Source organism: Fringilla coelebs (genome assembly GCF_963513975.1).
Source record: "Fringilla coelebs genome assembly, chromosome: 24".
Taxonomy (NCBI): Eukaryota; Metazoa; Chordata; class Aves; order Passeriformes; family Fringillidae; genus Fringilla; species Fringilla coelebs.
Genome location: NC_140050.1, coordinates 6,147,496 through 6,175,386, shown reverse-complemented (window position 1 = coordinate 6,175,386; position 27,891 = coordinate 6,147,496). Strand labels below are relative to the sequence as shown.

Below are 27,891 nucleotides of genomic sequence, written 5' to 3'. Positions count from 1 at the left end.
GAGGATGGTCCCTGTGATGGGGGATGCCGCCTGCTGGGTCCTGCTCGGGCTCTCCCTCCTCCCCATCGCCGTCCTGGGTAAGTCCGGGGCTAATTAGGGAGCGAACAGCAATAAATGATGAACTCCGGGCCGGTTCATCGATAAAATCCCGGGCAGGGCTCGGGCTGCGGCGGGATTAGGGAGGGAGAAGCCCCCAGGCGGCCGCGCCCCCTCCCTCCGCCTTGGGATCGCTGCAGGCGAGACCTTAAATCCTTAATCCCCCTCCCCACGGCCCAGCTGAGCCCCCCCGGGATTTGCTCTGAGCCGCGTCCCCCCCCTGTCCCCCGCGGCGGGGACACGGCAGCTCGAGGAGCTTTGGGATCGGGGGGTTTGGGATCGGGGGGTTTGGGATCGGGGGCTTTGGGATCGGGGAGGTTTGGGGTCGGGGGGTTTGGGATCGGGGGGTTTGGGATCGGGGGGGTTTGGGATCGGGGGGGTTTGGGATTGGGGGGTTTGGGATCGGGGGGCTTTGGGATTGGGGGGTTTGGGATCGGGGGGCTTTGGGATTGGGGGGTTTGGGATCGGGGGGCTTTGGGGTCGGGGGGTTTGGGATCAGGGGCTTTGGGATCGGGGGCTTTGGGATCGGCGGGGTTTGGGATCGGGGGGCTTTGGGATCGGGGGGCTTTGGGATCGGGGGGTTTGGGATCGGGGGCTTTGGGATCGGGGGGTTTGGGATCGGGGGGCTTTGGGATCAGGGGGCTTTGGGATCGGGGGCTTTGGGATCGGGGGGCTTTGGGATCGCCCACCCTGCAGCGCTTCCTGTGCCTCGATGAGCCGAGGGCTCGGGGGGCGGAGAGGGTGGGGGAGGAAGGCCCCGGGGGGGATTAGTGGCTGTCCCCGGTCCCCAGCTGGTCCCTGACCCCACTGGGGGGTCCACGGGGGGTCCGAGACGCGGGGGATTTGCGGCGGCGGCGCTGGGAGCCTGCACAGGCTGGGACGGGATTAGTGCGGGAGGAGGAGGAGGAGGAGGAGGAGAGGGTGGTCACGGTCCTGCCACGCTTTATCCCAGCACGGGGGTGGCTTTTCCGCCGGTGCCACCGGGCTCGGTGGCGTCGTCTTTGGCGAGGGATCCCCCTCTGCGGGCAGGGCCAGGGCGTGCTGGCGTCGCCTGGGAGCCGTGTGGCACCCACGGGTGCAGAGCAGTGTCACACCCTGGGGACATCCCGGGGGGGCTGGGCAGCATCCTGGGGAGGGGCTTGGACCCCGTCCGAGTTGGGGTGCAGCCCCAGAGGGGTCACGGTCGGGCTGAAACCCCTCAGCGGGGCGGCCTCGCTTTTTCCCAACCCTTCCTGCTCCTCCTGGGGGGCTCGGGGGTGCCGGGAGCGGAGCCCCCCACCCCCTGCCATGCCCCCCAACCCTCCGCGCCGTGCCCAAACCCCCCGAGGCAGCCGAGCCGCTGTCCCCGCAGGCTCGCAGGACGAGGGGAAGGTGATCCACATCACCAGGGTGCAGCACCAGGCGGTTCGCGTGGGGCTGGGCGAGCCCGTGACCCTGCCCTGCCTCTTCCTCCTGCACCCCTCCGCCTCCCTGGGGCCCAACGAGCCCCCGGAGCCTCCCCGCGTCAAATGGAGCAAGGTGCGCTCGGCCACGGGCCAGCGGGAGGACGAGCCCATCCTGGTGGCCAAGGAGAACGCGGTGAAGGTGGTCAGAGCCTACGAGGGCCGAGTGTCGCTGCCCGGCTACGCCCGTGACCGCTCCAACGCCACGCTGCAGCTGCGGGCGGCCCGCGCCAGCGACGCGGGGCTCTACCGCTGCGAGGTGGTGGCGGGCATCGACGACGAGCAGGACCTGCTGCCGCTGGAGGTGACGGGTGAGCCGGGCACGGCGGGGACACGGCGGGGGCACGGCCAGGGAGGGGCTGGGGGGGGTCATACAGCCCGTGGGGCCGAGGGGGGGTGGGTGAGTTGGGCACCCCGTGAGAGCTGGGCACCCCATGAGAGCTGGGCACCCCATTTATCCTCTGCACCCCATGAGAGCTGGGCACCCCATTTATCCTCTGCACCCCATGAGAGCTGTGAGCCCCATTTGTTCCCTGCACCCCATGAGAGCTGTGAGCCCCATTTGTCCTCTGCACCCCATGAGAGCTGGGCACCCCAATTGTCCTCTGCACCCCATGAGAGCTGGGCACCCCATTTGTTCCCTGCATCTCATGAGAGCTGTGAGCCCCACATGAAAGCTGTGAGTCCCATTTGTTCCCTGCACCCCATAGAAGCCACCATCCCCACATGTGAACTGTGCACCCCATGAGAGCTGTGAGCCCCATTTGTTCCCTGCACCCCATTTGTTCCCTGCACCCCATTTGTTCCCTGCACCCCATAGAAGCCATGATCCCCACGTGTGAGCTGTGCACCCCAGGAGAGCTGTGAACCCCACATGTGAGCTGTGCACCCCATTTGTTCCCTGCATCTCATGAGAGCTGTGAACCCCATTTATCCTCTGCACCCCATGAGAGCTGTGAGCCCCACATGTGAGCTGTGCACCCCATTTGTTCCCTGCACCTCATGAGAGCTGTGAGCCCCATTTGTTCCCTGCACCCCATTTGTTCCCTGCACCCCATAGGATCTGTACACCCCACGTACCCCGTGTGCCCCCCGGGTGCCCCCTACACCCTACAAGCCGCGTCCCAAGCCCCCCATGGCAGTCGGGCACCCCATGAACCCCAAACCCCGCCCCACACGGACCCGGCGCCAGCCCTGCACCCCACGGACCCCACACGAGCCGTGCCCTCCTGCCCCATGTCCCCTCTCGGTGTCCCCAGGCGTTGTGTTCCACTACCGGCCCGCGGGCGAGCGCTACGCGCTGAGCTTCTCCGCCGCCCGCCGCGCCTGTCGCGACAACTCCGCCGTCATCGCCTCCCCCCAGCACCTCCAGGCCGCCTTCGAGGACGGCTACGACAACTGCGACGCGGGCTGGCTGAGCGACCAGAGCGTGCGGTGAGTGCGCGGGGCGGGCCACCCCCAAACGACCCCCGGGCCACCCCCAAACGACCCCCGGGCCACCCCCAAACGACCCCCGGGCCACCCCCAAACGACCCCCGGACCACCCCCAAACGATCCCTGGGCCACCCCCAAACAACACCCGGACCACCCCCAGGAACCCTCGGGCACCCCCGGGCACCCCCGGGAGCCCCCGGGCAGCCTCGGGCAGCCCCGAGCCACCCCCAGGAACCCCCGGGAACCTTCGGGCACCCCCGGGAACCCCCGGGAACCCCCGGGAACGCTCGGGAACCCCCGGGCAGCCCTCCCCGCGGAGCCCAGCGCCCACCGTGCCCCTCCCGGCAGGTACCCCATCACCCTGTCCCGTCCCGGCTGCTACGGAGACCGCGAGAGCCTCCCCGGCGTGCGCAGCTACGGCCGCAGGGAGCCCGCCGAGCTCTACGACGTCTACTGCTACTCCCGGGAGCTGCGAGGCAAGGGCTGAGCGCCGGGAGGGTGCCCGGGGGTCCCTCGGTGCCCGCGGGATGGCCAGGAGCTCGGCTGGGTGCCCAGGGGGGTCCCTCAGTGCCCATGGCATGGCCAGGAGCTCGGCTGGGTGCCCAGGGGGGTCCCTCAGTGCCCATGGCACGGCCAGGAGCTCGGCTGGGTGCCCAGGGGGGTCCCTCGGTGCCCACGGCACAGCCAGGAGCTCGGCTGGGTGCCCAGGGGGGTCCCTTGGTGTCCATGGCATGGCCAGGAGCTCGACTGGGTGCCCAGGGGGGTCCTCCCCTGGCCATGGTGTGGCTGGGTGCCCACGATGTCCCTCTGTGATTGTGGCATGACTGGGTGCTCACGATGTCCCTCTGTGGTCACATGTGGCTGGTTGGGTGCCCAGGGATGTCCCTCTGTGGCCATGCCAAGTCTGTGTGCCCACGATGTCCCCCCGTGGCCATGGCACAGCTGGGTGCCCAGGGATGTCCCTCTGTGGCCATGGCACAGCTGGGTGCCCACGATGTCCCTCCGTGGCCATGGCACAGCTGGGTGCTCACAATGTCCCTCCCTGGCCATGGCACAGCTGGGTGCCCACGGTGTCCCTCTGTGGCCATGTCACAGCTGGGTGCCCACGATGTCCCTCCGTGGCCATGCCACATCTGGGTGCCCGCAATGTCCCTCCACGGCCACACCTCCGTGTCTCCCTCTCCAGCCGCGCTCCGGGCGGGTGCCAGCGCCCCGCGCCATCCTTGGCACCGCCACCGAGCGCGGCCACAGCGCTCAGGCCACGAGGCCATCCCAAAAGCGCCGCTCCGCCCCGAGCCATCCCTTCCTGTCGCCGCGTCCCCAAGAGCTCCCCTCTCCCGCAGGGACCGTGTTCTACGCCACGGTACCGGGGCGCTTCACCTGGCAGGGCGCCCGCAGGCACTGCCGGAGCCGCGGGGCATCTCTGGCCACCACGGGCCAGCTCTACCTGGCCTGGCGACAGGGACTGGACCAGTGCGACCCGGGCTGGCTGGCCGATGGCAGCGTGCGCTACCCCATCCGGCAGCCGCGCAGGAAGTGCGGGGGCGAGGCCCCGGGGGTGCGGACGCTCTACCAGTTCGCAAACCGCACCGGCTTCCCCCCCGCCGCCTCCAAATTCGACGCTTATTGCTACAAAGGTGAGGGGCGACCCCCGAGCTTCCCCCCGGATCCCCCCGCCGCTCCCTCCTTCCCGCGGGGATCGGCCGGGGAAATTGCTGCGATGAATATTTAATTGGGGAATTAATGAGATAAATGAGGGGAAAGGCGCTGGGAGGAGCTCAGCTGCTCCCGGGTGCGGGGAGGGGGATGCGGTGCTCGGTGCTGACCCTCCAGGGGGGCTACGGGACCGCCGGGTGCCCTCGGTGGCACCGCTGACGCTCGGGGTGTCCCCACAGCCGCGGGGCACGGCGACACGGAGCAGCCGGTGCTGCCGGTGCCACCCACGCCCGACCCGCCGGGCAGCGACAACGTGCTGGTGGAGCACAGCGAGGACCCGGGCACATCGGGGGACACCCGCGACATCCCCCGCGACCGCTACGACCTCCTGCCACCGCCGGGGCCCGCGGGGCTGGGCGAGGATGAGGATGAGCAGCTGCGGCCGGCCAGCGGCAGCCCGGTGGCACCGCGCGGGGACCTCCCGGGCACCGCCCTGCCACCGGCACCGGCGGCTCCAGGGCCGGGGACGGGCGGTGCGACATCCCCGGCGGCCACCGCGGTCCCCGCGCTGGCGTGGCCCCACGAGGAGGAGGCTCTGAACGTGGTGGACCCGGAGAGCTCCCGGCGGGATCCTCCCAGCGCCAGCCCGGCCCAAGGAGACCCCGCGGGACCCCCGGCCACCCTCCCGCCGCATCCCCAAAGGCCAGCCCTGGAGCACAGCGCCGGCTCGTCCTTGTCACCGCCTGGGTTGGGGACGGTCCCCAGCGCGGCCCCGGAGACCCCCGGCACCCCCCCGGGCAGCTCCAGCGCCCGGAGGCGGAGCTACCCCGGCCTCAACGGGCGCTACTTCCAGCTCCAGCGGCACGGCCGGGACCCCGCGGTGGCAGCGGGCATTGTCACCTCTGGAGACCCCGCGGTGACAGCGGGGATTGTCACCCAGGCCCCCGTGCTGGCGCAGGAGGTGAAAGGAGCCGCAGCCAACGCCGTGGAGCTGTGGAGCCCCCCCCGAGGCGGCAGCGAGAGCCCCCGGCGGGGGGGTCCCCACGCGTCCCCCAACGCGCTGGAGGAGGAGATCAGCCCCGGTGAGTGACAGCGGACACGGCCGGGGCTCCTGGCGCTGTCCCCTCCCGGTGACCCCATGGCGGTGCCATCTCTTGCAGAGCTCGTGGCCCCGGTCACCGCCCCCGTGGCCCTCTCGCCGGCCCCGAGGGATTCGGGGACCTCCCCGCCCGTGTCGTCCCCGTCCGCCGCCACTCCCCGCGACGCTCGGGGCCACCGGGACATCGCCAGCGCCCGTGGGGACTCCCCGAGGCCACCCGCGGATGCCACCGAGGACTTCTCCGGGGACACCCTGTCCCAGGAGGGCGGTGGCTCCGCGCCCCCGCTGCCCCCGCTGCCCCCGGCCCCGCTGGTGGCCGAGGGTCCCGAGCTGTCCCCGCAGCCCCGCGGGGACGGCGGGGACGGCAGCGGGGCCCCGGGGGACGGCGCGCTGGAGAGGCAGAGGAAGGCGCTGACATTCCTGCAGCCAGAAGGTCCCTCCGAGGGACCCCCTGCCACCCCCGGCCACACCGAGGGGGATCCTCCCGGGCCCCGGGGCCGGGCCGGTCCCGCGGCTCCCCACGGGGCGGCCGAGCCCAGCCAGGAGCAGCCGGAGGAATCCAGGGATGTTGGGAATGGCGCAGCCGAGCCCAGCGGCGAAACAGCCGCGTCCCCCCCGGCCTGGGATGTCCCCTCACCGTCCCCTTCCCCCACGGCCACCGAGGTGCCGCTGCGGGCCAGCCCCGCGCGGCCGGAGGAGCTGGCGCTGCCGGAGCCGGTGGCCGAGGAGGGCTCCGCAGGCTTCTCTCCCCCAGACCCGCAGCCCACCCAGCGCTCCGAGCCGGAGCCGGGGGCGGCCGAGCAGCTCCTCCTGTCCCCCCCCGCCACCCCCGGCCCCCCAAGTGTCCCCGCACACGAGGATGCTCCAGCAGCCCCCGGCGAGGAGGACGCTTCCGGGGAGGCCAAGAGGGAGGAGCCCCCCACGCCCCTCGGCTCGGCCACCCGCGGGCCCTGGCCGTCCCCCAGCGCCCCCCAGCCCGGGGGGACAGAGCCCGCCGCGTCCCCGAGCGCGGGGATGCTCCTGGAGCCCTCCGCGGAGCCGGAGCTGGGGGGCCCGGGGGGGTCCCCCCTGCTGGATGCCGACAGCGGCAGCGGGGAGGAGCCGGTGCTGGACGAGCGGGAGCTGCTGGCGTGGGTGGGCACCGGCAACGCCAGCGGGCACGGTGAGCTGCGGGTACGGGGAGCTGCGGGCACGGGGAGCTGCGGGCAAGGGGAGCTGCGGGCACCGGGAGCTGCGGGCACCGGGAGGTTTTGAGGCGGAGGTTTGGGCGGTGTCGCTCCTTTTATCCGAATTTCCTCGCTGGGAGCCGACGGGATGGGAGCGGGGGTGGCACCGCGCCCCCTCCCCAGCCTGGCTCAGGGCACCGCTGCCGCCCCGCAGCGCCGCCGGACCCGTGCCAGAACCTCCCGTGCCTGCACGGCGGGACGAGCCGTGCCAACGGCACCGTGTGCGGCTGCAGCTGCGCCCCGGGCTTCACCGGCGAGAACTGCGAGATCGGTGAGTGCCCGGGCACCGGGCGGGGGGTGGCACCGCGGCTCCGAGCGCCGCGCGGTGCCCCCTCCTCGCTGGCTGGCGGCGGGCGGTGTCGCCGTACCGCAGCTCCCGCTGTCCCCGCAGACATCGACGACTGCCTGTCCAGCCCGTGCCAGAACGGCGGCACCTGCATCGACGAGGTCAATTCCTTCGTGTGCCTCTGCCTGCCCAGCTACGGCGGCAGCCGCTGCGAGAAAGGTGGGGACAGCCCCCGGTGTCCCCCCAGCCCGGCCGTGTCCCCGCGGGGACCCTGCCCAGCCTCGGTCACCTTGCGGGGCTGGAAGGGGACACAAATCCTGCGCTGCGCCGCCACTGTCGCCGTGTCCCCGCAGACACGGAGGGCTGTGACCACAACTGGCACAAGTTCCAGGGCCACTGCTACCGCTACTTCCCCCGCCGGCGCTCCTGGGAGGACGCGGAGCGCGACTGTCGCCGCCGCGCCGGGCACCTCACCAGCATCCACTCGCAGGAGGAGCACGCCTTCATCAACGGTGGGCCGGGGGTCCCCGATCCCCCCTCCCCGGGCACTGCTCGCCCCGTCCGTGCGAGCCGCGGGTGCCTCTCCCCGCAGGCTTCGGCCACGAGAACACCTGGATCGGCCTCAACGACCGCATCGTGGAGCAGGACTTCCAGTGGACCGACAACACCGGCTTGGTGAGGGCTTTGGGGGCTCGGGGGGGCTCGGGGTGCGGGGAGGGGGCGCGGAGGGTGTCACCCTCCCTGGTGGCCCCGCAGCAATACGAGAACTGGCGGGAGAACCAACCCGACAACTTCTTCGCGGGCGGCGAGGACTGCGTGGTGCTCGTGTCCCACGAGATCGGCAAGTGGAACGACGTGCCCTGCAACTACAACCTGCCCTACATCTGCAAGAAGGGCACAGGTACCGCCCGCCCGGCCCGCCCGGCCCGGCACCGCCTCATCCCGCGGGCCACGGCATCCCCGGCCCCATCCCGCAGGTGTCCCCCATCCCGCAGTCCCCGTGTCCCCATCCCGCAGTCCCTGGCGTCCCTGGCCCCATCCCACAGGTCCCGGTGTCTCCATCCCGCCGGTGTCCCCATCCCGCAGGTCCCCGTGTCCCCACCCCGCAGGTCCCCGCGTCCCTGTCCCCACCCCGCAGCCCCCAGGCCCCTCCCCATCCCCATCCCACCCTCCCCAGCCCCGCTCCCAGGCCAACTCCCGCAGTTTTCCCCTAAATCTCCATTTTTCCTCTTTCCCCGCCATCGATCCCTCCCTCGGCGCTCGGGTTTGTTTCATTTGCTCCCATTAAACCCATTAAATTCCCATCCCTTACCTCGGCAGGTTCCATTAACCTCCAGCCGCTCCTCCCCACCCCGCGCGCTAATGACGCCCCAATAAAGCCATTAATTAACCAATTAAACCCTGGGGACAGCTCGCCGCCACCCTGACGGACGAGCCTCTCCCAAAGCCACCCGCGGTGTCCCCAGGGATGGGCGGGGGCGGCTCCTGGGTGTCCCTTGTCCCCTCCCAGTAACTCCCAGTGACTCCCAGTGACAGGGGGGTGACGGAGCTCTGTGCCCCCCCCTCGCAGTGCTCTGCGGGCCCCCCCCGGAGGTGCCGAACGCTTTCCCGGTGGGGAAGAGGAAGGAGAAGTACAACATCCACTCCAGCGTGCGCTACCAGTGCCACGAGGGCTTCACCCAGCGCCACGTGCCCACCATCAAGTGCCACAGCAGCGGCAAGTGGGACCGGCCCAAAATCCTCTGCACAAAACGTGAGTGGGGGGCTCGCGGTGGGCTGAACCCCGTGGGAGGGGGCGCGGAAGGCTGAGCTGACCCCCCCCCGCCGCGTGGCCCGCCTTGCCCCCCCGTTAGCCAGGCGGTCGCACCGAGCGCGGCGGCACCGGCGGCACCGGCACAGCCACCCGCACCACCAGCACCACCACCACCGCAAGGAGCGGCGAAAACACCGCCAGCACCTCCGGCTGGACTGGATGGAGGAGGGCCACTACTTCTAGAGCCGGGCGAGCACAAAGGGGTCCCCGGGGGATGTGGTGGCGTCCCCCGTCCCTGTCCCAGCCCTTCCCCGCCCCTCTTTTTTAGCCCCCTTTTGGCTTTAGCTCCTTAGGATGCCCGGCCCCGTAGGGAATAGGATCCGGAGGGGGCGGCTGCGTGTGCGTCCCCAGCCCTCCCTGCATGTCCCACGCTCAGCCCCCCGGCCCGGGCTGGAGCCCCCAGCCCCGCACAGGGACCCCCCCCAAGCTGGGCTCTGTCCCTGTCCCCAACCCGGGGGTGAATCAGGCAGCCCCCCCCGTCCCACCTGGGGTGGCTCTGGTTTTTTAGCAGCCCCCCCTTCCCCCCCATTTCCCTGCCCCAGCTCCTCGGGGCGTCCCCGCGGCCGGCACGGGTGGGGCGGGGGGGGACACGGTGGCTGCGGGGCCGCTGTCCCGCTCCGCGGCCGCTTTGGGGGTGCTCGGTTTGGTTCTGTCCCCTCTCCGCTCGTTTCGGGTCCCCGTTGGAGTTGGCGTGTGCGTGTGTGTGTACGGCGCTTTCCGATCTCTGCTGTTTGCGACGTGACTGCCGTGTCCCCACCCCCTCCCCGACCCCCTCCTGACGCCCCCTCCCCATTTCTGACTCTGCCTTTCTGTACTGCTGGACATTTTAATAAATTTTTTTAACAGTTGAGCGACCCCCGCCCTTTCCTGGGGATCCTGGGACGTGTCCCCTGCCTGGCGCCGCTCCCCAGCTGCCTCCTCTCACCGCCCCCCATTAATTCCGAGTAGCCCCAAACTGTCCCCCAGGGCCTCCCCGTGTCGCATCCGCCACCTGCTCGCGGTGGTGGCCGTCACCTGTGTCCCTGTGTCGCCCGCCAGCGCGGCCGCGGCGTCCCCCTCGAGATGGGGAGACGCTGATGGATTTTTTTGGGATGATTCCTGCCTAAAACATCCTCCATCACCCGCCCCCGAGATTCCCCTGGCCCCCTGTCACCCACGGCCCCGCTGTCCCCTCCCAGGGCGGTGACAGACATTTATTCCCAGTCATTCAAGGTGATTTACGGGCTCTGCTCAGCCGGAGCGCGTCCTGAGCCCCCTCCGAATCGGGGGGTCCCCATCCGTGTGGCGCCACCCCCGCGGTGACCCCCGGCCAGCTCTGTGACCCCGCCGCTGCCGCTCCTCGGATCCAACCCCGATCGATCCAAGGACGCCCCGGGCGAGCAGGGAAGGAGCCCCGAGCCCCCCCCGGGCAGCCCCAAGGACACAGCGGAGCCGCGCTCAGCTCTCCAAAGCGGCCGAAGCTTTTATTTCATCTACGTCCAGGGCTGCCAAAGCCTGCGGCCGGTGCCCGGCCGGGTGGGCACAGCGGCCGCTGCCCCCCGGCCCCTCCTCGCTCCGGCCCCGGCCAAGCCAAGCGGGAGCTGCCCCGGGGGGGCTGCGGGACCCCCCGGCTACCGAGGCACGAAGCCGAACCCGGTGCCCCCAATCCTTGCCCGGCGCCACGGGGAGATTTTAGGGGGGACCTGCGGCACCTCCCGAGGGCGATCAGCGCGGGGAAGGGGTGAGGATGAGGAGGGGCGGGGGCTCTGCGGCGCTTTAGCGCATGCAACAGGCGCGTCGAGAAGCGAGAGCTGCGAGGAGCGGGGAGCCAGCCCCGGGTCGGGGCGCAGCCTCCTGGCCGGGCTCACCAAACCCGTCCCCTCCCGCTGCCCCGGTGTCCCCAAGCGCCACCGAGGGCCGCCAGCCCGCGCCGCCGCCACCTCTCCGTCCCTTGGCGGGGGCTGCCCGCAGCTCCCCGCGCAGCGCGGGGCTCGGCGGGTGGGGGGAGACCCCCAAACCAAACCCGGGGGTGCTGCCGGACCGCGCCGAATCCTCACACGCGTTTGGGGAACGCCGCGGCCACCACGGGCGGGGCTTCTCCGGCTTTTTTGAAGCAGTACACGCCGAAGAGCTTGTACTTCTTGTCGGGGAAGCCGAGGTTGCGCACGCCGGGCTCGCGTCCCCCGCAGCGGGCGCGGGGGTTGACGATGGGGTAGCGGATGCTGCCGTCCTCCAGCCAGCCCGCCTCGCAGCGGTCCAGCAGCTGCAGCTTCCAGGCCGCGTACAGCTGGCCCACCTTGGCCACGGCCGCGCCGTTGTTCTTGCACGCCTGCACGGCCTCCGGGTAGCTCAGCTTGCGGAAGGTTTTCAGGAAATAAACTTTGCCTGGAGAACGGGGGGGTGTATAAAGGGGATGGAGCGTCCTCCGTGCCCCGAGCTCCCCGCTCTGGAGCCCCCCCGAGGTGTTTTTGGGGATGGGTGGAAGCGCTGTGGAGTACCCAGAAGGTTTTGGGGAGGTTGGAGAAGTTCGGGGGTATCAGCCCTGTGGAGCCCCCAAAAGGTTTTTGGGGAAGCTGAGGGGTATCAGCCCTGTATAGACTCCAACACGATTTTGGGGAGGTTGGAGAAGTTCAGGGGTATCAGCCCTATGGAGCCCCCAAAACGTTTGGGGGAAGTTGAGGGGTATCAGCCCTGTGGAGCCCCAAAAGGATTTGGAGAAGTTCAGAGGTATCGGCCCTATGGAGCCCCCAAAAGTTTTGGAGGAAATTGGGGAAGTTGGGGGGTATCAGCCCCGTGGAGCCCCCAAAAGGATTTGGGGAAGTTGAGGGGTATCAGCCCTGAGGAGTCCCCAGAAGTTTTGGGGGAGGTTGGAGAAGTTCAGGGGTATCAGCCCCGTGGAGCCCCCAAAAGGTTTTTGGGGAAGTTGAGGGGTATCAGCCCCATGGAGACTCCAACACGATTTTGGGGAGGTTGGAGAAGTTCAGGGGTATCAGCCCTGTGGAGTCCCCAAAAGGAATTGGGGAAGTTCAGGGGTATCAGCCCCGTGGAGCCCCCAAAAATTTTGGGGGAATTTGGAAAGGTTGAGGGGTATCAGCCCCGTGGAGACTCCAACGCGATTTTGGGGGCTGGAGGCGATGGAAGCTCTTGGAGCATCTAAAACATTCCTTAAACAAAAGAGGTTTTCGCTTTCAAAAAAAAAAAAAAAAAAAAGTATGAAAAAGAAGAAATTGTGGCTTCTTTTTCTTTTGGATGAAAAAGAAGAGATTGTGGCTAAAACCGAGATGTCTTGGGTTAAAAAAAAAAAAAAGGAAATAAAAAGAAAAAGAGGGTTTGGCTAAGAAAGGTTTAAATATTTTGGATTAAAAAGAAATAGGTTTCAGCTAAAACCAAGAGGTTTTGGATTTAATAAAAAAAATAGATTTTGGATTTAAAAAAAGAGGGTTTGGATAAGAAAGAGGAGATTTTGACTAAAAAAAAAATTCTCCAAACCGCTGCATTCCACCTCCACCCCACCACCCTGAATTCCGTGCCTCAGTTTCCCCTCACCGTTGAGGTTGGAGGTGAAGCAGAAGGCGTCGTAGTGCTCGCTCTCCTTGTGGCGGTAGCCGTAGTTGCGGACGCCCACCGGGGTGTCCTTGCGGCCGCACTGCTCGCGGGGCCGGGAGATCGGGTACTGCACGGAGCCGTCCTGCAGCCAGCCCGCGTTGCACCAGTCCATGCCCTCCAGCCAGGCCTGGTGTAACTGGTCGTGCGAGGCCAGGATGCCGTCCTGCTCCAGGCACGCCTGCTGAGCCTCGTGGAAGTTCAGAGTGTAGCGCCCCAGGCGAGGGTGGTACGGGAAAATCACCCCTGCGGAGGAGGGGTCGGGGTCGGGGTCGGTTTGGGGTGGTGGGGTCGGTGGGAGGGAGAGGGGGAGGGTTCTGGTGGGGAGAATCGGCTGGGAAATCCCGCTCATGGTGCCTAGGCAAGGAGACCTGGAAAATCCGGGTTTGGGGACTGCAGGGAATCCCAAACTCCAGGAGGTTCTGCTCTAGGATTAGGGAAAATGGGAATTCTGGTTGGGAGAATCGGCTGGGAAATCCCGCTCATGGTGCCTAGGCAAGGAGACCTGGAAAATCCGGGTTTGGGGACTCCAGGGAATCCCAAACTCCGGGAGATTCTGCTCTGGGGTTTGGGGAAATGGGAATTCTGGTGGGGAGAATCGACTGGGAAATCCTGCTCATGGTGTCTAGGCAAGGAGTTTGGGGAATTCCCAGTTTTGGGACTGCAGGGAATCTCAGACTGTGGGAGATTCTGCTCTGGGGTTTGGGGAAATGTGGGAGAATCGCCTGGAAAATCCTGCTCATCATCCCTCTGCAAGGAGACCTGGGAATTCCCGGTTTTGGGACTGCAGGGAATCCCAAACTCCGGGAGATTCTGCTCTAGGGTTTGGGAGAATCGCCTGGAAAATCCCACTCATGGTCCCTCTGCAAGGAGTTCTGAGAATTCCCGGTTTGGGGACTGCAGGGAATCTCAGATTCCAGGAGATTCTGCTCTGGGGTTTGGGAGAATAGCCTGGGAAATCCTGCTCATGGTGCCTCTGCAAGGAGTTCTGAGAATTCCCGGATTTGGGACTGCAGGGATCTCAGATTCCAGGAGATTCTGTTTTAGAGTTTGGGAAAATGTGGGAGAATCTCCTGGAAAATCTCCCTCATGGTGCCTCTGCAAGGAGACCTGGAAAATCTGGGTTTTGGGACTGCAGGGAATCCCAAACTCCAGGAGATTCTGCTCTAGGGTGTGGGAAAATGGGAATTCTGGTTGGGAGAATAGGCTGGGAAATCCCGCTCATGGTGCCTCTGCAAGGAGACCTGGAAAATCCGGGTTTGGGGACTGCAGGGAATCCCAAACTCTGGGAGATTCTGCTCTGGGGTTTGGGAAGATGGGAATTCTGGTGAGGAGAATTGTCTGGAAAAATCTCACTCATCGTTCCCGGAGTTTTGGGAGTTCTGGGTTTTAGGAGTTCCAGGTTTTGGGACTGCAGGGAATCCCAAACTCCAGGAGATTCTGCTCTGGGGTTTGGGAGCATCGATGACGTCTGTGTGGGGTCCAGCCAAGCCCTGGCACCCCCAAACTGAGCCCTCTGAACCCCTAAAAGATCATTTCCCCCCTCTGCCACCTCCTGAACCCCTAAAAAAATCATTTCCCCCCTCTGCCACCTCCTGAACCCCTAAAAAATCATTTCCCCCCTCTGCCACCTCCTGAATCCCTAAGGAAGCACTTTCCCTCTGCCACACCCCTGTCCCCGGTGCTTTCCAAGCCCGTACCACCCCAAAACTGAGCCCTCTGAACCCCTAAAAAATAATTTACCCTTTCTGCCACCTCCTGAACCCCTAAACCAGCATTTCCCCCCTCCACACCCCTGAAATCCCCTGACCCCTCACCCCGCCACCTCCACCATCCACCCCCCCAACCCCTCCCCACCAACAAAACCCCCAAACACCCCCCAAAACTCCCTGCAATGCCACCTCGGCGACACCCCCCAGGCCACCTTCCAGGTCCAGTTTGACCACGCCGGTGTCATCCTCCAGCTCGTTGGTCACCTCGCACTCGTAGCGCCCGTAGTCCTGCAGGGTGACGTTGCGGATGATGAGGGACGCGTCGCCCACCCCGTCCTCCTGCAGGGCCGTGCGACCCCGGTAGGATCCGAACGCCCTGCGGGCCTTGCCCAGAGCCACGAACACGTCCACGAAGTCCATGGGCTCGGTGACTTTGGTCCACTTGAGGCGGATCTCGGCCGGGTCGTGAGCGGACACGTCGTAGTGGTAGCGGCAGGGCAGGATGATGGTGCCGCCGCGGTGGGTCACCACCTTGCCCGGAGCTGTCTGCACCACCACGGCGCCGCTGTCACCCTCTGCGAGGGGACACGGGATCAGCGAGGGACCAGCCACCGCCACAGGGCTGGCACAGGGCGGGCACGGACCGCCGAGAGGGGCGGGAGAGGCTTTTGGGTGGAGTTCGCCTCGTTTAGGGGAAAGGAAGGGTGGGGATGTGGGGATGAGCTTGGGGGGATTCCTCTCTTTTGGGGGTAAATTGCTCTCTTTTGGGATCGAAATATGGGAGCATCTTTTGGGTTGAGTTCTCCTTTTGATGGGGTAAAGGAGGATGGGGATGTGGGGCTGCACTTTGGGGGAATTCATCTCTTTTGGGGGCAAATCAGGATTGAAATATGGGAGCACCTTTTGGGTTGAATTCTCCTTTTTATGGGATAAAGGAGGGTGGGGATGTGGGGACGCACTTTGGGGGAATTCATCTCTTTTGGGGGCAAAGCAGGATCGGGATATGGGAGCATCTTTTGGGGGGAATTCCTCTCTTTTGGGGGCAAGTGGGATCGGGATGTGGGAGCATCTTTTGGGTTGAGTTCCCCTTTTGATGGGGTAAAGGAGGATGGGGATGTGGAGTCACGCTTTGGGGGGATTCCTCTCTTTTGGGGGCAAAGTAGGATGGGGATGTGGGAGCATCTTTGGGGTTGAGTTCCCCTTTTTATGGGATAAAGGAGGATGAGGATGTGGGGCCACACTTTGGGGGAATTCATCTCTTTTGGGGGCAAATCAGAATTGAAATATGGGAGCATCTTTTAGGTTGAATTCCCCTTTTGATGGGCTAAAGAAGGGTGGGGATGTGGGGACGCACTTTGGGGGGAATCCATCTCTTTTGGGGGCAAAGCAGGATTGGGATGTGGGAGCATCTTTTGGGTTGAGTTCCCCATTTGATGGGGATGTGGGGATGCACTTTAGGGGGAATTCCCCGCTTTTAGGGGCAAGGAAGGATGGGGGTGTGGGGACGCACTTTGGGTGCAATTCCCCTTTTTTTGCAAACCCTAAGGAGAGCTCGGAATGACCCCACGGGACCGGGGGGACACGGGGGGACACATCAGACCCCCTGCCCTGCTTCGATGCCATTAAACCCACCACCCCAAAGGCTGCAGGCGCTCTCCCCGACCCCAAACCCGTCGCGACCCCACCCCGCATCCCCACTCACCCATCACATGAACCACCTTCTTCCTGCCGCGGGCGTTGGGCAGCGCCTCGGAGGCCGCCAGGGCGGCGAGGAGCAGCAGCGCTGCGGGGCCAGCGGCCCAGGGGCTTTGGGGACGCATCTGGGGGGGCACAGCAGCGCCCTGAGCACCCCCAAACCCCGCTCGGATGAGGGGATCCCCCTCTCTGCCCAGCCCCGGGGGTGCCCGCGCCCGGTGTCACGCACCCCGTGCCCAAGCGGGGGTCGGGTGGGGCAGGGTCGGTCGCTGCCGCCCCCCCGGAGCCCCCCCAGCCCCGCAGGGATCCCCCGGTCCCGGCTCCGAGCTCGGCGCGCCCCGGGGCTTCCAGGCGGGGTGAAAATCCCACGGAGCCGCAGCGGGCCGGATCTCCCGAGTTATTTACCGAGGGGCACGGAGGGGGCAGCGGTGCCCCCCGAGACCCCCCGGCCGCGCCCCCTCCCCAAGGACAGCGCGGACGGGGCGCGGGAGGAGCCTCCCCCTCCTCGGGGGGCTGCCACGCTGAGCCCCGCGCTCTCGGGGTGCCCCCGATGCCAGCCTGGCTCTGGGTCTGCCCCCCCGGGGGTCCCGGTGCCCCATCGGGGGCAGGGGGAGGCGGGCAGCCCCCCCGGTGGTCCCGGCGCCGTGTCCGGGGGCAAAGGGAGCGGGGCAGCCGCTGTCCGGGGGCTCGGGGTCCGCTCGAGGGGCACAAAAAGCGGGGCAGCCCCCCCGGGGGTCCCGGTGCCCGATCCGGGGGCAGGGGGAGGTGGGCAGCCCCCCCGGTGGTCCCGGTGCCAAGCCCGGGCTGAGGGCGAGCAGGGCAGCCCCGGTGCCCGGTGCGCGGGCAGATGGAGGGGGGCACCCCCCACCCCCCCCCCACGGGGGTCCCGGTGCTCGGTGGGGTCAGGAGGAGTGCGAACCCCCCCCACCGGGCGTTCCGGTGGCCGCTGCCGGGGCAGGAGGAGCGGGGCAGCCCCGCGGGGTCCCGGCGCCGGTCGGGGCAGCGGCTGCGGCGGTGGCGGCGCTCCGGGGCCCGGTGCGGTGTTGCAGTGCGGGACACTGCGGCGGCGGCCCCGGGGCTGCGGGACTCCGGTGCCCGGGCGGGGACAGCGCAGCGCGGGGGGAGCCCCGCTCCTGCCGCCGCCGCCGCCCCGCAGCGAGCGACCCCCGCCCGCCGCGTCCCTCCCGCTCCCGGGGGTCCCGTCCCGGTGCCCCGCGCCCGCCCCGCAGCGAGGGAGCGGCGGCCGCAGCCCCGCACTCACCGTGTGCCCGGTGCCGGCCCGCGGGAGGGGCACGCCGGTGCCGCCGGTACCTCCTCCGGTGCCTCCCCCGGTACCTCCTCCGGTAACTCAGCCGGTGCCGCCGCTGCGGTTCCGCGCAGGGGGCGACACCGGGAGCTCGGCCCGGCCCTGCCCCGGTGCCGGCGCTGCGCAGGACCGGCTGCTCGCCAAGGTCACCGGCCCGCCCGGTGCGCCCCGGAGCCCCCGGCACCGCCGGGACCCCCGGGCCGGGCTGCGGGCGGGGAACACGCGGGGCACGAGGAACCGGCTCCGGTAAATCCCCGCCGCGGGCACCGCAAGGGCGGCTGTGCCCACCCAGCCCCAGCCCGGGCACCCACCCGGCGGGTGCCACCCCAAAAACCCCGGTACCACCTCCCGCCGTGTGCCCACCCCCCAAAATCCCACACCCACCCAGCGGGGGCCGCCCCCAAATCCCGGTACCACCCTCGGCCGTGCGCCCACCCCCCAAAAACCCCGGTGCCACCCTCGGCCGTGTGCCCACCCCCCAAAAACCCCGGTACCACCCTCGGCCGTGCGCCCACCCCCCAAAAACCCCGGTGCCACCCTCGGCCGTGTGCCCACCCCCCAAAAACCCCGGTGCCACCCTCGGCCGTGTGCCCACCCCCCAAAAACCCCGGTGCCACCCTCGGCCGTGTGCCCACCCCCCAAAAACCCCGGTACCACCCTCGGCCGTGTGCCCACCCCCCAAAAACCCCGGTACCACCCCAAAAATCTCACCCTGCGCCCACCCGCGGGCACCCCGGCACCCGCAGCGCCCCCGGCCCAGCCCCGGTGTCCCCGCCTGGCACGGGGGGACCCCGCTGGGCACAACGGGCACACGGGCTCGGGGCGAACCTCGGCTCCTTTATTTTGTCACCAACGTCCCCCTGGCGCTGTCGCCGTCCCCGAACCCTCCCAGCCCGAGCCGGGGCACCGGGACGGGACCGGCACCCACCGGGAGGCACCGCGGTCCCCGCCAGCCACACAAGGGCGGGGCTGTGACTGCAGCGATGTCCCCGCCGGGCATTCCGAGGTCCCCACAGCTTTTGGGGGACCGGAACATCCCAGGGGACACCCCAGGGGACACCCTTGGGGACATCCTTGGGGACATCCTTGGGGACATCTCCGCTCGCAGCGCTCGGAGCGAGGCGAGAGGCACCGGGAGGGATCCCCCGGGGTGGGGACAGCGGGACCCGCGGTGGGGACGGGAAGCCCCGGGGAGGTGACAGCAGCCGCGGGGTGGTGCCAGCAGTCCCGGGGCACGGGCAGGACCCGTCACTGGTATTTTTTGGCGCGGGTCAGGCCCGGGTTGGCCGCGGGGAGGAAGAAGGCGGGGGAGCGCAGGCAGCGCAGCGCCAGGAGCTGCGGGCCCAGCGCGTACAGGACGTTGGAGAGCAGAAAACTCCACAGCACCTCCTCGGGGGTCTGGTACGGGAACGGCGTGCGGGAGTGCAGCGAGGAGCCCAGGTGAGCGAACTGAGCCTGCGGACAGCGGGATGGGGCCGGGCCGTGACAAGGGAGAGGCCCCAAAAGCTGCGAATCCCCCGCCCCAAAAGGTGCAAAGCCCCGGCCCTAAAAGGCGCAGCCCTCAGGCTCAAAGAGTGCAAGGCCGGCCCTAAAAGGTGCAGAACTCCGAGCCTAAAAGGTGCAAAAAACCCCGGCCACGAAGGGTGGAGACCCTTGGACCTCAAAGGTGCAAAACCCCGGTCATAAAATGTGCGAAGTTCCGGCCCTAAAAGGTGCAAAGCCCCAACCTCAGAGGGGTTTTGGCTCCAGCCCATCCTATCTATAGCCCTGCCTCTCTCTCCATCCGATTTGTGTCCCACTAATCCCGGGTTCTGGCAAATTCCACCGAGGCCCAGGCAATTAGCAGCCGGCCGAGCTGCTCCACTTGCAGCTGCGGCTGTGACTCTGCCCCCCAAACCCGGGATCTACCCCCAAAAATCCCGGGATTTCAGGGACACCCTGTTCGGGATCTACCCCCCAAAAATCCCGGGATTTCAGGGACACCCTGTTCGGGATCTACCCCCCAAAAATCCCGGGATTTCAGGGACACCCTGTTCGGGATCTACCCCCAAAAATCCCGGGATTTCAGGGACACCCTGTTCGGGATTTCCCTCCCCAAATCCCGGGATTTCAGGGCCACCCTCTTCGGGATTTCCCTCCCCAAATCCCAGGATTTCAGGAGCATCCAGTTTGGGATTTTCCCCCAAATCCCGGGGTTTTGGGGCCTCCTGGTTTGGGAATTTTCCCCCCAAATCCCAGGATTTTGGGGCCATCCTTTTTGTGATTTCCCCCCAAAATCCCGGGATTTCAGGACCACCCTTTTTGTGACTTCCCCCCTAAATCCCAGGATTCCAGGACCACCCTTTTTATGATTTCCCTCCCCAAATCCCGGGATTTCAGGACCACCCTTTCTGTGATTTCCCCTCCAAATCCCAGCATTCCAGGACCACCCTTTTTGTGATTTCCCCCCCAAATCCCGGGATTCCAGGACCACCCTTTTTGTTATTTCCCCTCCAAATCCCGGGATTTCAGGCCCACCCTTTTTGTTATTTCCCCTCCAAATCCCGGGATTCCAGGACCACCCTTTTTGTTATTTCCCCCCCAAATCCCGGGATTTTAGCACCACCCTTTCTGTGATTTCCCCTCCAAATCCCGGGATTCCAGGACCGCCATTTTTGTGATTTCCCCTCCAAATCCCGGGATTCCAGGACCGCCATTTTTGTGATTTCCCCTCCAAATCCCGGGATTTCAGCACCACCCTTTTTGTGATTTTTCCCCCCCAAATCCCAGGATTCCAGGACCACCCTTTTTGGGATTTCCCCCCCAAATCCCAGGATTCCAGGACCGCCCTTTTTAGGATTTTTCCTCCCAAATCCCAGGATTCCAGGACCGCCATTTTTATGATTTCCCCCCCAAATCCCGGGATTCCAGGACCACCCTTTTTGTGATTTCCCCCCCAAATTCCAGGATTTCAGGACCACCCTTTTTGTGATTTCCCCCCCAAATCCCGGGATTTTGGGGCCACCCTTTTTGTTATTTCCCCCCCAAATCCCAGGATTCCAGGACCACCCTTTTTGTGATTTCCCCTCCAAATCCCGGGATTTCAGGCCCACCCTTTTTGTTATTTCCCCCCCAAATCCCGGGATTTTGGGGCCACCCTTTTGGTGATTTCCCCCCCAAATCCCAGGATTCCAGGACCACCCTTTTTGGGATTTTCCCCCCAAATCCCGGGATTCCAGGACCACCCTTTTTGGGATTTTCCCCCCCAAATCCCAGGATTCCAGGCCCACCCTTTCTGTGATTTCCCCTCCAAATCCCGGGATTTCAGGACCACCCTTTTTGTGATTTCCCCTCCAAATCCCAGGATTTCAGGACCACCCTTTTTGTGATTTCCCCTCCAAATCCCAGGATTTCAGGACCACCCTTTTTGTGATTTCCCCCCCAAATCCCAGGATTCCAGCACCCCCCTTTTTGGTGATTTCCCCCCCAAATCCCGGGATTCCAGGACCACCCTTTTTGGGATTTTCCCCCCAAATCCCGGGGTTTTGGGGCCGCCCACCTGCGCCACGGCCCCAGCGAACACCAGGCTCCAGTCGGGCAGCCAGGAGCAGCCGGGCAGGGCCAGCCCGTAGATGGCGAGGAGGAGGAAGGGCAGCAGGTAGAACAGGTAGATCAGCATCTGGGGGACACCCGGACCGTCACCCCCGGTGGCTCTGGTGGCACCTGCGGGGCGGGGTCCGGCCCCTCCCCTCACCTGCACTTTGGGGTAGCCCACGGGGTCGCGCAGGTAGGGCTCGTGCAGGTAGGTGTAGTCAAAGCAGGAATCGGCCGGGCAGTCCAGGACCACCTTGGGGGGGGGGGCACAGGTGGGAGAGGGCAGGGGATCCTCCCCGGGACCCCCAAATCCTCCTCGGGACCCCCGAGATCCTCCAGGACCCCCAAACCCTCCTCGGGACCCCCGAAATCCTCCCCGGGACTTCCAAACCCTTCCCGGGACCCCCGAGATCCTCCAGGACCCCCAAACCCTTCCCGGGACCCCCGAGATCCTCTAGGACCTCCAAAACCCTCCCCAGGACTCCCCAAGACCCTCCAGGACCCCCAAACCTTCCCAGAGACCCCCGAGATCCTCCCCGGGACCCCCGAGATCCTCCAGGACCCCCAAACCCTTCCCGGGACCCCCGAGATCCTCCCCAGGACTTCCAAACCCTCCTCCAGGACCCCTGACCCCCTCCAGGACCCCCCAAGACCCTCCAGGACCCCCAAACCTTCCCAGAGACCCCCAAACCCTTCCCGGGACCCCCGAGATCCTCCAGGACCTCCAAACCCTCCCCGGGAGCCCCGAGATCCTCCCCGGGACCCCCGAGATCCTCCCCGGGATCCCCAAACCCTCCCCGGCACCTCTGAGCCCCTCCAGGACCCCCCAGAACCATCTCGAGACCCCCCCCAGGACCCTCAAAATCCCCTCCAAGATCCCTCCGAGCCCCTTCCAGGACCCCCCCGAGCCCCTCCAGGACTCCCCAAGACCCTCCAGGACCCCCAAACCCTCCCCGGGACCCCCGAGATCCTCCCCGAGACCCCCGAGATCCTCCAGGACCCCCCAGAACCATCTCGAGACCCCCCCAGGACCCCCAAATCCCCTCCAAGATCCCCCCGAGCCCCTTCCAGGACCCCCCCGAGCCCCTCCTGGACCCCCCCGAGCCCCTCCAGGATCCCCCCGAGCCCCTCCAGGACCCCCCCGAGCCCCTCCAGGATCCCCCCGAGCCCCCCAAGTCCTCACCATCCCCCTGAAGAAGGTGAAGGCTGCGGTGAGGATGAGGATGAGGATGAGGAGCAGGTCCTGGGGCCGCCGGTAGAGGGGTTTGCGCTGCTCCTCTGCGACCTGCCAGAGGAAATTCGGCATTTTTGGGGGTCCGCACCCCCCGGTCCGGCACCGGGAGCCCCAAAATCCGCCCGGCTCCGGCCTCACCTTCTCGGGGCTGAGGTTGGGCAGCGCCCGGGGCTGCTGGAAGAGCCGGAGGCCGGCCCAGGTGAGGAGGAGGAGGTAGGGCAGGTTGAGGAGGAAGGACGGGCTCAGCTCGTGGCTGTATTTCCCTGCGGGAGAGAGCGCGGGGATGAGCACGGAGCCTTCCTCTCCATCCTCATCCTCCTCATCATCCTCCTGCCGGGGGTCCCGAGCCCCCTCCCCACGGCCGTACCGATCAGGTTGCCCAGCAGGAAAACCACGGCGCTCATCAGCAGCGAGCCCAGCCAGAAGAGACCCAGCCCGCGGTAGCTCTTCCTGCGGGGACAGAGGGAGCCCCCTCCTCAAAATTCGGGGTTTTTCACACCCCTCCTTCTTCAGGGATCACCTCCGAGCCCCCTCCTCAAAATTACCCCCGAACCCCCTCCTCAAAATTCGGGGTTTTTCACCCCGCCCAGGATCACCTCCGAGCCCCCTCCTCAAAATTCGGGATTTTCCAACCCTCCTTCCCCCGGGCATCATCCCCGAGCTCCCTCTTCAAATTTCGGGATTTTCCCATTCGGGATCACTCCCGAGCCCCCTCCTCAAAATTCAGGATTTTCCACCCTTCCCCCAGGATCACCCCTGCGCCCCCTCCTCAAAATTCTGGATTTTCCAACCCTCCTTCCCCCGGGATCACCCCCGAGCCCCCTCCTCAAAATTCGGGATTTCCCACCCGGGATCACCCCCGAGCCCCCTCCTCAAAATTCGGGATTTTCCACCCCTCCTTCTTCAGGGATCATCCCCGAGCCCCCTCCTCAAAATTCGGGATTTTCCCGCCCCCTGAGCTCCCTCCTCAGGGATTTCGGGGTTCTCTCTCCCCCTCCTCAGGAATTTCGGGGTTCTCTCCCCCTCCTCAGGGATTTCGGGGTCCTCGCCCCCTCCTCAGGAATTTCGGGGTTCTCCCGCCCCCTCCTCAGGAATTTCGGGGTTCCCGCCCCCCGCCCACCTGCGCCCCGCGGCGGCGGCCATGGCCAGGTACAGCCCGTAGTGCACGGTGCCGTCCCAGTAGCAGGTGAGGATCCCGTGAGCCGTGCGCAGGTGGGGATCGCCCTGCCGGGACACCGGGAGGGGACACCGGGAGGGGACACCGGGAGGGGACACGGGTCACACCGGGAGGGGACACCGGGAGGGGACACGGGTCACACCGAGAGGGGACACGGGTCACACCGGCGGGGTTACAGCGGGGGCAGTGACACCCGGTCACACCGGGAGGGGTCACGGGTCACACCGGGGGTGGGGACACCGGGAGGGGACAGGGGTCACACCGAGAGGGGACAGCCGGTCACACCGGCGGTGGGGACACCGAGAGGGTCACACCGGGGGTGGCGACACCGGGAGGGGACACGGGTCACACCGGGGGTGGGGACACCGGGAGCGGACAGGGGTCACACCGGGGGTGGGGACACCGGGAGCGGACAGGGGTCACACCGGGGGTGGGGACACCGGGAGGGGACACGGGTCACACCGGGAGGGGACACCAAGAGGGTCACACCGGGAGGGGACAGGGGTCACACCGGGGGTGGGGACACAGGGAGGGGACACGGGTCACACCGGGAGGGGACACTAAGAGGGTCACACCGGGAGGGGACGGGGTCACACCGGGGAGGGGTCACACCGGTGGGGTTACAGCGGGGGCGGTGACACCCGGTCACACCGGGAGGGGACACCCGGTCACACCGGCGGTGAGGACACCGGGAGGGTCCCACCGGGGGTGCGGGGGTGCGGGGGGTGCGGGGCCGGCACCTCCCGCACGTAGAGCTCGGCGATGCCCGAGATGATCCCGTCCTCCTCCAGCGCGATCAGCAAATCCACGGCGGACACGAAGGAGAACACCACGAGCACTGCGGGGAGCGGGGGGGCTCCGTGCGGGGTCCCCCGAACCCCGAATTCCTCCCCCAAAACCCCTAATCCCACATTCCTCCCCCCAAACCCCAAACCCCTCATTCCTGCTCCCTGTGGGGTCCCCCAAACCCCGAATCCCACATTCCTGCTCCCTGTGGGGTCACCCAAAATCCCAAATCCCACATTCCTGCTCCCTGTGGGGTCCCCCAAATCTCCAAATCCCACATTCCTGCTCCCTGCAGGGTCCCCCAAAACCCCAAATTCCGCATTACTGCTCCCTGTGGGCTCCCCCAAAATCCCAAATCCCACATTCCTGCTCCCTGTGGGTCCCCCCCAAAATCCCAAATCCCACATTCCTCCCCCCAAACCTCAAATCCTACATTCCTGCTCCCTGTGGGGTCCCCCCAAAATCCCCAAATCCCTCATTCCTGCTCCCTGTGGGGTCCTCCAGACTCTGAATCCCACATTCCTGCTCCCTGTGGGTCCCCCCCAAAATCCCAAATCCCACATTCCTCCCCCCAAACCTCAAACCCACATTCCTGCTCCCTGTGGGGCCCCCAAATCTGCAAATCCCTCATTCCTGCTCCCCACAGGGTCCCCCAAACTCCGAATCCCACATTCCTCCCCCCCCAACCCCAAATCCCACATTCCCGCTCCCTGCAGGGTCCTGCAGCTCCCCCTGGATACCAAATCCCAAATCCCAAATCCCTGCCCCGTATGAGTCCCACCGATTTCCCTCAGATCCGAAATCCCTGCTCCACGTGGGTCTCACAGCTCCCCCCAAATCCCAAATCCCAAACCCCTGCCCCGTGTGAGTCCCACCGATTCCCCTCAAATCCCAAATCCCTGCTCCACGTGGGTCTCACAGCTCCCCCCAAATCCCAAATCCCAAATCCCAAATCCCAAACCCCTGCCCCGTGTGAGTCCCACCGATTCCCCTCAAATCCCAAACCCCTGCCCCACGTGGGTCCCAGATCTCCCCAGACCCCAAATCCCGGCCCCAACCCCCCCTCCCCGGGCTCTCACGGCAGAACAGGGGGTTCTGGACGAGGCCGATGCCGCCGGTGAGGATGAGGAGGGAGACGAGGCCGAGGAGCAGCAGGAGCGCGGCCAGGGCCGGCGCCGGGGGGCTGCGGTGGGATCGGGGCCGCTGCAGCACCGGCACGGCCCCGGCCCCATCCCCCATCCCCCACCCCACCAAACACTCCCGATCCCGCCGAGCTTTGGGATTGGGATCGGACCCATCCTCTGAGCGGGGAAATCTGGATCTGGGAATGACCCCGGGGGGGGAAATCCCAAAGGGGGCAAACCCTAAAGGGGGCAAATCCCAGAGGGTGAATCCCAAAGGGGGGCAAATCCCAAAGAGGGCAAATCCCAGGGGTGAATCCCAAAGGGGGCAAATCCCAGAGGGTGAATCCCAAAGGGGGCAAATCCCAAAGGGGGAAAACCCCAGGGGTGAATCCCAAAGGGGGTAAACTCTAAAGGGGGCAAATCCCAAAAGGGGGGAAATCCCAAAAGGGGCAAATCCCAAAAGGAGCAAATTCCAAAGGGGGCAAACCCTAAAGGGGGCAAATCCCAGGGGGCGAATCCCAAAAGGGGGGAAATCCCAAAGGGGGCAAATCCTAAAAGGGGACAAATCCTAGGGGTGAATCCCAAAGGGAGGGAAATCCCAGGGGGTGAATCCCAAAAGAAGGGTGGGATCGCAGCAGGGATTTGGAATGGGAAAATTCCAAAGGAAGGGTGCTGGGACATCCCAGCAGGGACTGGGAATGGATAAAATCCCCAAAGAAGGGTGGGTGTGATCCCAGCAGGGATTGGGAATGGATAAAATCCCAAAGAAGGGTGGGTGTGATCCCAGCAGGGATCGGGAATGGATAAAATCCCCAAAAAAGGGCGGGTGTGATCCCAGCAGGGATCGGGAATGGATAAAATCCCCAAAGAAGGGTGGGTGTGATCCCAGCAGGGATTGGGAATGGGAATGGGGCCGGAGCAGCCCCACTGGGGTCCCCTGTCCCTCTCCAGGCCGTGAGGAAAAGCCCCAGACGAGCCCCGGATCCCGATTTGAGCCCGGAGCGAGGGGAGCGGGAGGCGCCGGGATCGCCGGGAGCCGCTCCCGCCGCCCCGGATCGGGAATTGCGGGCGGGCAAAGCGAAAGCGGCGCCCGGTGACAGCGGTGACAGCGGCGGGGACACGTCAGCGACAGCGGGGACACTCCGGGAGGGGCGGGGAGGGGGCTCCGGGCTGGGATCACCGGAATTCCCGGGATTTGGGCTCTCCGGGAGAGGCCCTGCGGGGTCCGAACTTCCCGAGGGGATTGAAACCCGGCGGGAAAACCCCACCGGCAGCCGCCGGCCCACGGGAACACCGGGATCGGGGCGCCGGTCCCCGGTGGACCCTCCGATCCAGGACGGACCCAGCCCTGCCCCGGAGTGGATCCACAGATCCGGGAGAGACCCAGCCCCGCTCCCCGGGCAGGATCCCCTTCCCCGTTCCCTTTTTCCATTCCCCCTTCCCCATCCCCGTTCCCTGTTCCCCGTTCCCCATTCCCGGGGTCACTCCCAGTCCCCATTCCCCATTCCCGGTCCCCACTTCCATTCCCGGGGGTCTTTCCCCGGTCCCCGTTCCCCATTCCCGGGTTCTCTCCCCGTTCCCCACTCCCGGGGGTCTCTCCCGTTCCCCATTCCCGGTCCCCATTCCCGAGGTCACTCCCGGTCCCCACTCCCCGTTCCCCACTCCCGGTCCCCGTTCCCCATTCCCGGGGGTCCCTCCCGGTCCCCGTTCCCCATTCCCGGGGGTCCCTCCCGGTCCCCATTCCCGTTCCCCATTCCCCATTCCCAGTCCCCATTCCCCGGGGTCTCTCCCCGTTCCCCACTCCCGGGATCCCTCCCGTTCCCCTTTCCCGGGATCCCTCCCAGTCCCCATTCCCGTTCCCCACTCCCGTTCCCCACTCCCGGGGGTCCCTCCCGGTCCCCGTTCCCCGTTCCCCGTTCCCGGGGGTCCCTCCCGGTCCCCACTCACTCCAGGGCGGTGACAGCGCTGGCACCGAAGGCCACCGGGAGGGCGAGCAGGGGGGCGGCCAGGGCGGCCGGGCCCGCCGGGAGCTGCATCCCGGCCCCGCCGCCAGCACCGGGCCCGCGGACTTCGGCCCCGGGACCGGCCCGGGCAGCGCCCTTAAAGCCACAGAGCCGCCGCACGGAGGCACCGGGACCGCGGCGGGGACAGACAGACAGCGGGACACACACGGAGGGACGGGGGGACACGGAGGGACAGGTGGACACACACGGAGGGACAGGGGGATGCTGGGAGGGAGGAAAGGAGTCCTGGGAATGGGAAAGGGATTCGGGAATGGGATCGGGAATGGGATCTGGGAATGGGATTCGGGAATGGGATCCAGGGAGGGAATGGGATCAGGAATGGGATCCAGGGAAGGAATGGGATCGGGAATGGGATCAGAAATGGGATCGGAAATGGGATCCAGGGAGGGACTGGGACCGGGAATGGGATCTGGGAGTGGGATCTGGGGAGGGACTGGGATCAGGAATAGGATTGGGAATGGGATCTGGGACTGGGATCAGGAATGGGATCCAGGGAGGGAATGGGGCCAGGAATGGGATCCGAGACTGGGATCGGGAATGGGATCAGGAATGGGATCCAGGCAGGGACTGGGACCAGGAATGGGATCGGGAACAGGATCCAGGCAGGGACTGGGATCCAGGGAAGG

At 66.5% G+C, this 27,891-nt stretch overlaps 3 protein-coding genes across 3 annotated transcripts; 1 reads left to right on the top strand and 2 right to left on the bottom strand.

Moving 5' to 3' along the window:
- Positions 1 to 4: 4 nt before the first annotated feature.
- Positions 5 to 9,320, top strand: NCAN (neurocan; the record flags this gene model as incomplete). The annotated part of the gene is made up of 14 exons (XM_084221343.1): positions 5 to 77; positions 1,448 to 1,849; positions 2,798 to 2,972; positions 3,321 to 3,448; positions 4,316 to 4,609; positions 4,868 to 5,710; positions 5,789 to 6,889; positions 7,108 to 7,224; positions 7,345 to 7,458; positions 7,593 to 7,751; positions 7,832 to 7,914; positions 7,996 to 8,140; positions 8,810 to 8,992; positions 9,097 to 9,320. The coding sequence occupies 14 exons, from the start codon at positions 5 to 7 to the stop codon at positions 9,318 to 9,320; spliced, it is 4,041 nt and encodes a 1,346-aa protein (XP_084077469.1).
- A 1,764-nt stretch (positions 9,321 to 11,084) lies between these two features.
- HAPLN4 (hyaluronan and proteoglycan link protein 4) lies at positions 11,085 to 16,166 on the bottom strand (the record flags this gene model as incomplete). The annotated part of the gene is made up of 4 exons (XM_084221113.1): positions 11,085 to 11,416; positions 12,578 to 12,880; positions 14,559 to 14,921; positions 16,049 to 16,166. 4 exons carry the CDS (start codon positions 16,164 to 16,166, stop codon positions 11,085 to 11,087), a joined length of 1,116 nt encoding a protein of 371 aa, XP_084077239.1.
- A 2,149-nt stretch (positions 16,167 to 18,315) lies between these two features.
- Positions 18,316 to 27,277, bottom strand: TM6SF2 (transmembrane 6 superfamily member 2; the record flags this gene model as incomplete). The annotated part of the gene is made up of 11 exons (XM_084220962.1): positions 18,316 to 18,802; positions 20,886 to 21,005; positions 21,081 to 21,173; positions 22,104 to 22,205; positions 22,293 to 22,417; positions 22,522 to 22,604; positions 23,275 to 23,378; positions 24,072 to 24,169; positions 25,197 to 25,481; positions 26,510 to 26,589; positions 27,189 to 27,277. The coding sequence occupies 11 exons, from the start codon at positions 27,275 to 27,277 to the stop codon at positions 18,596 to 18,598; spliced, it is 1,386 nt and encodes a 461-aa protein (XP_084077088.1). The 3' UTR covers positions 18,316 to 18,595.
- Between the last annotated feature and the right edge of the window lie 614 nt (positions 27,278 to 27,891).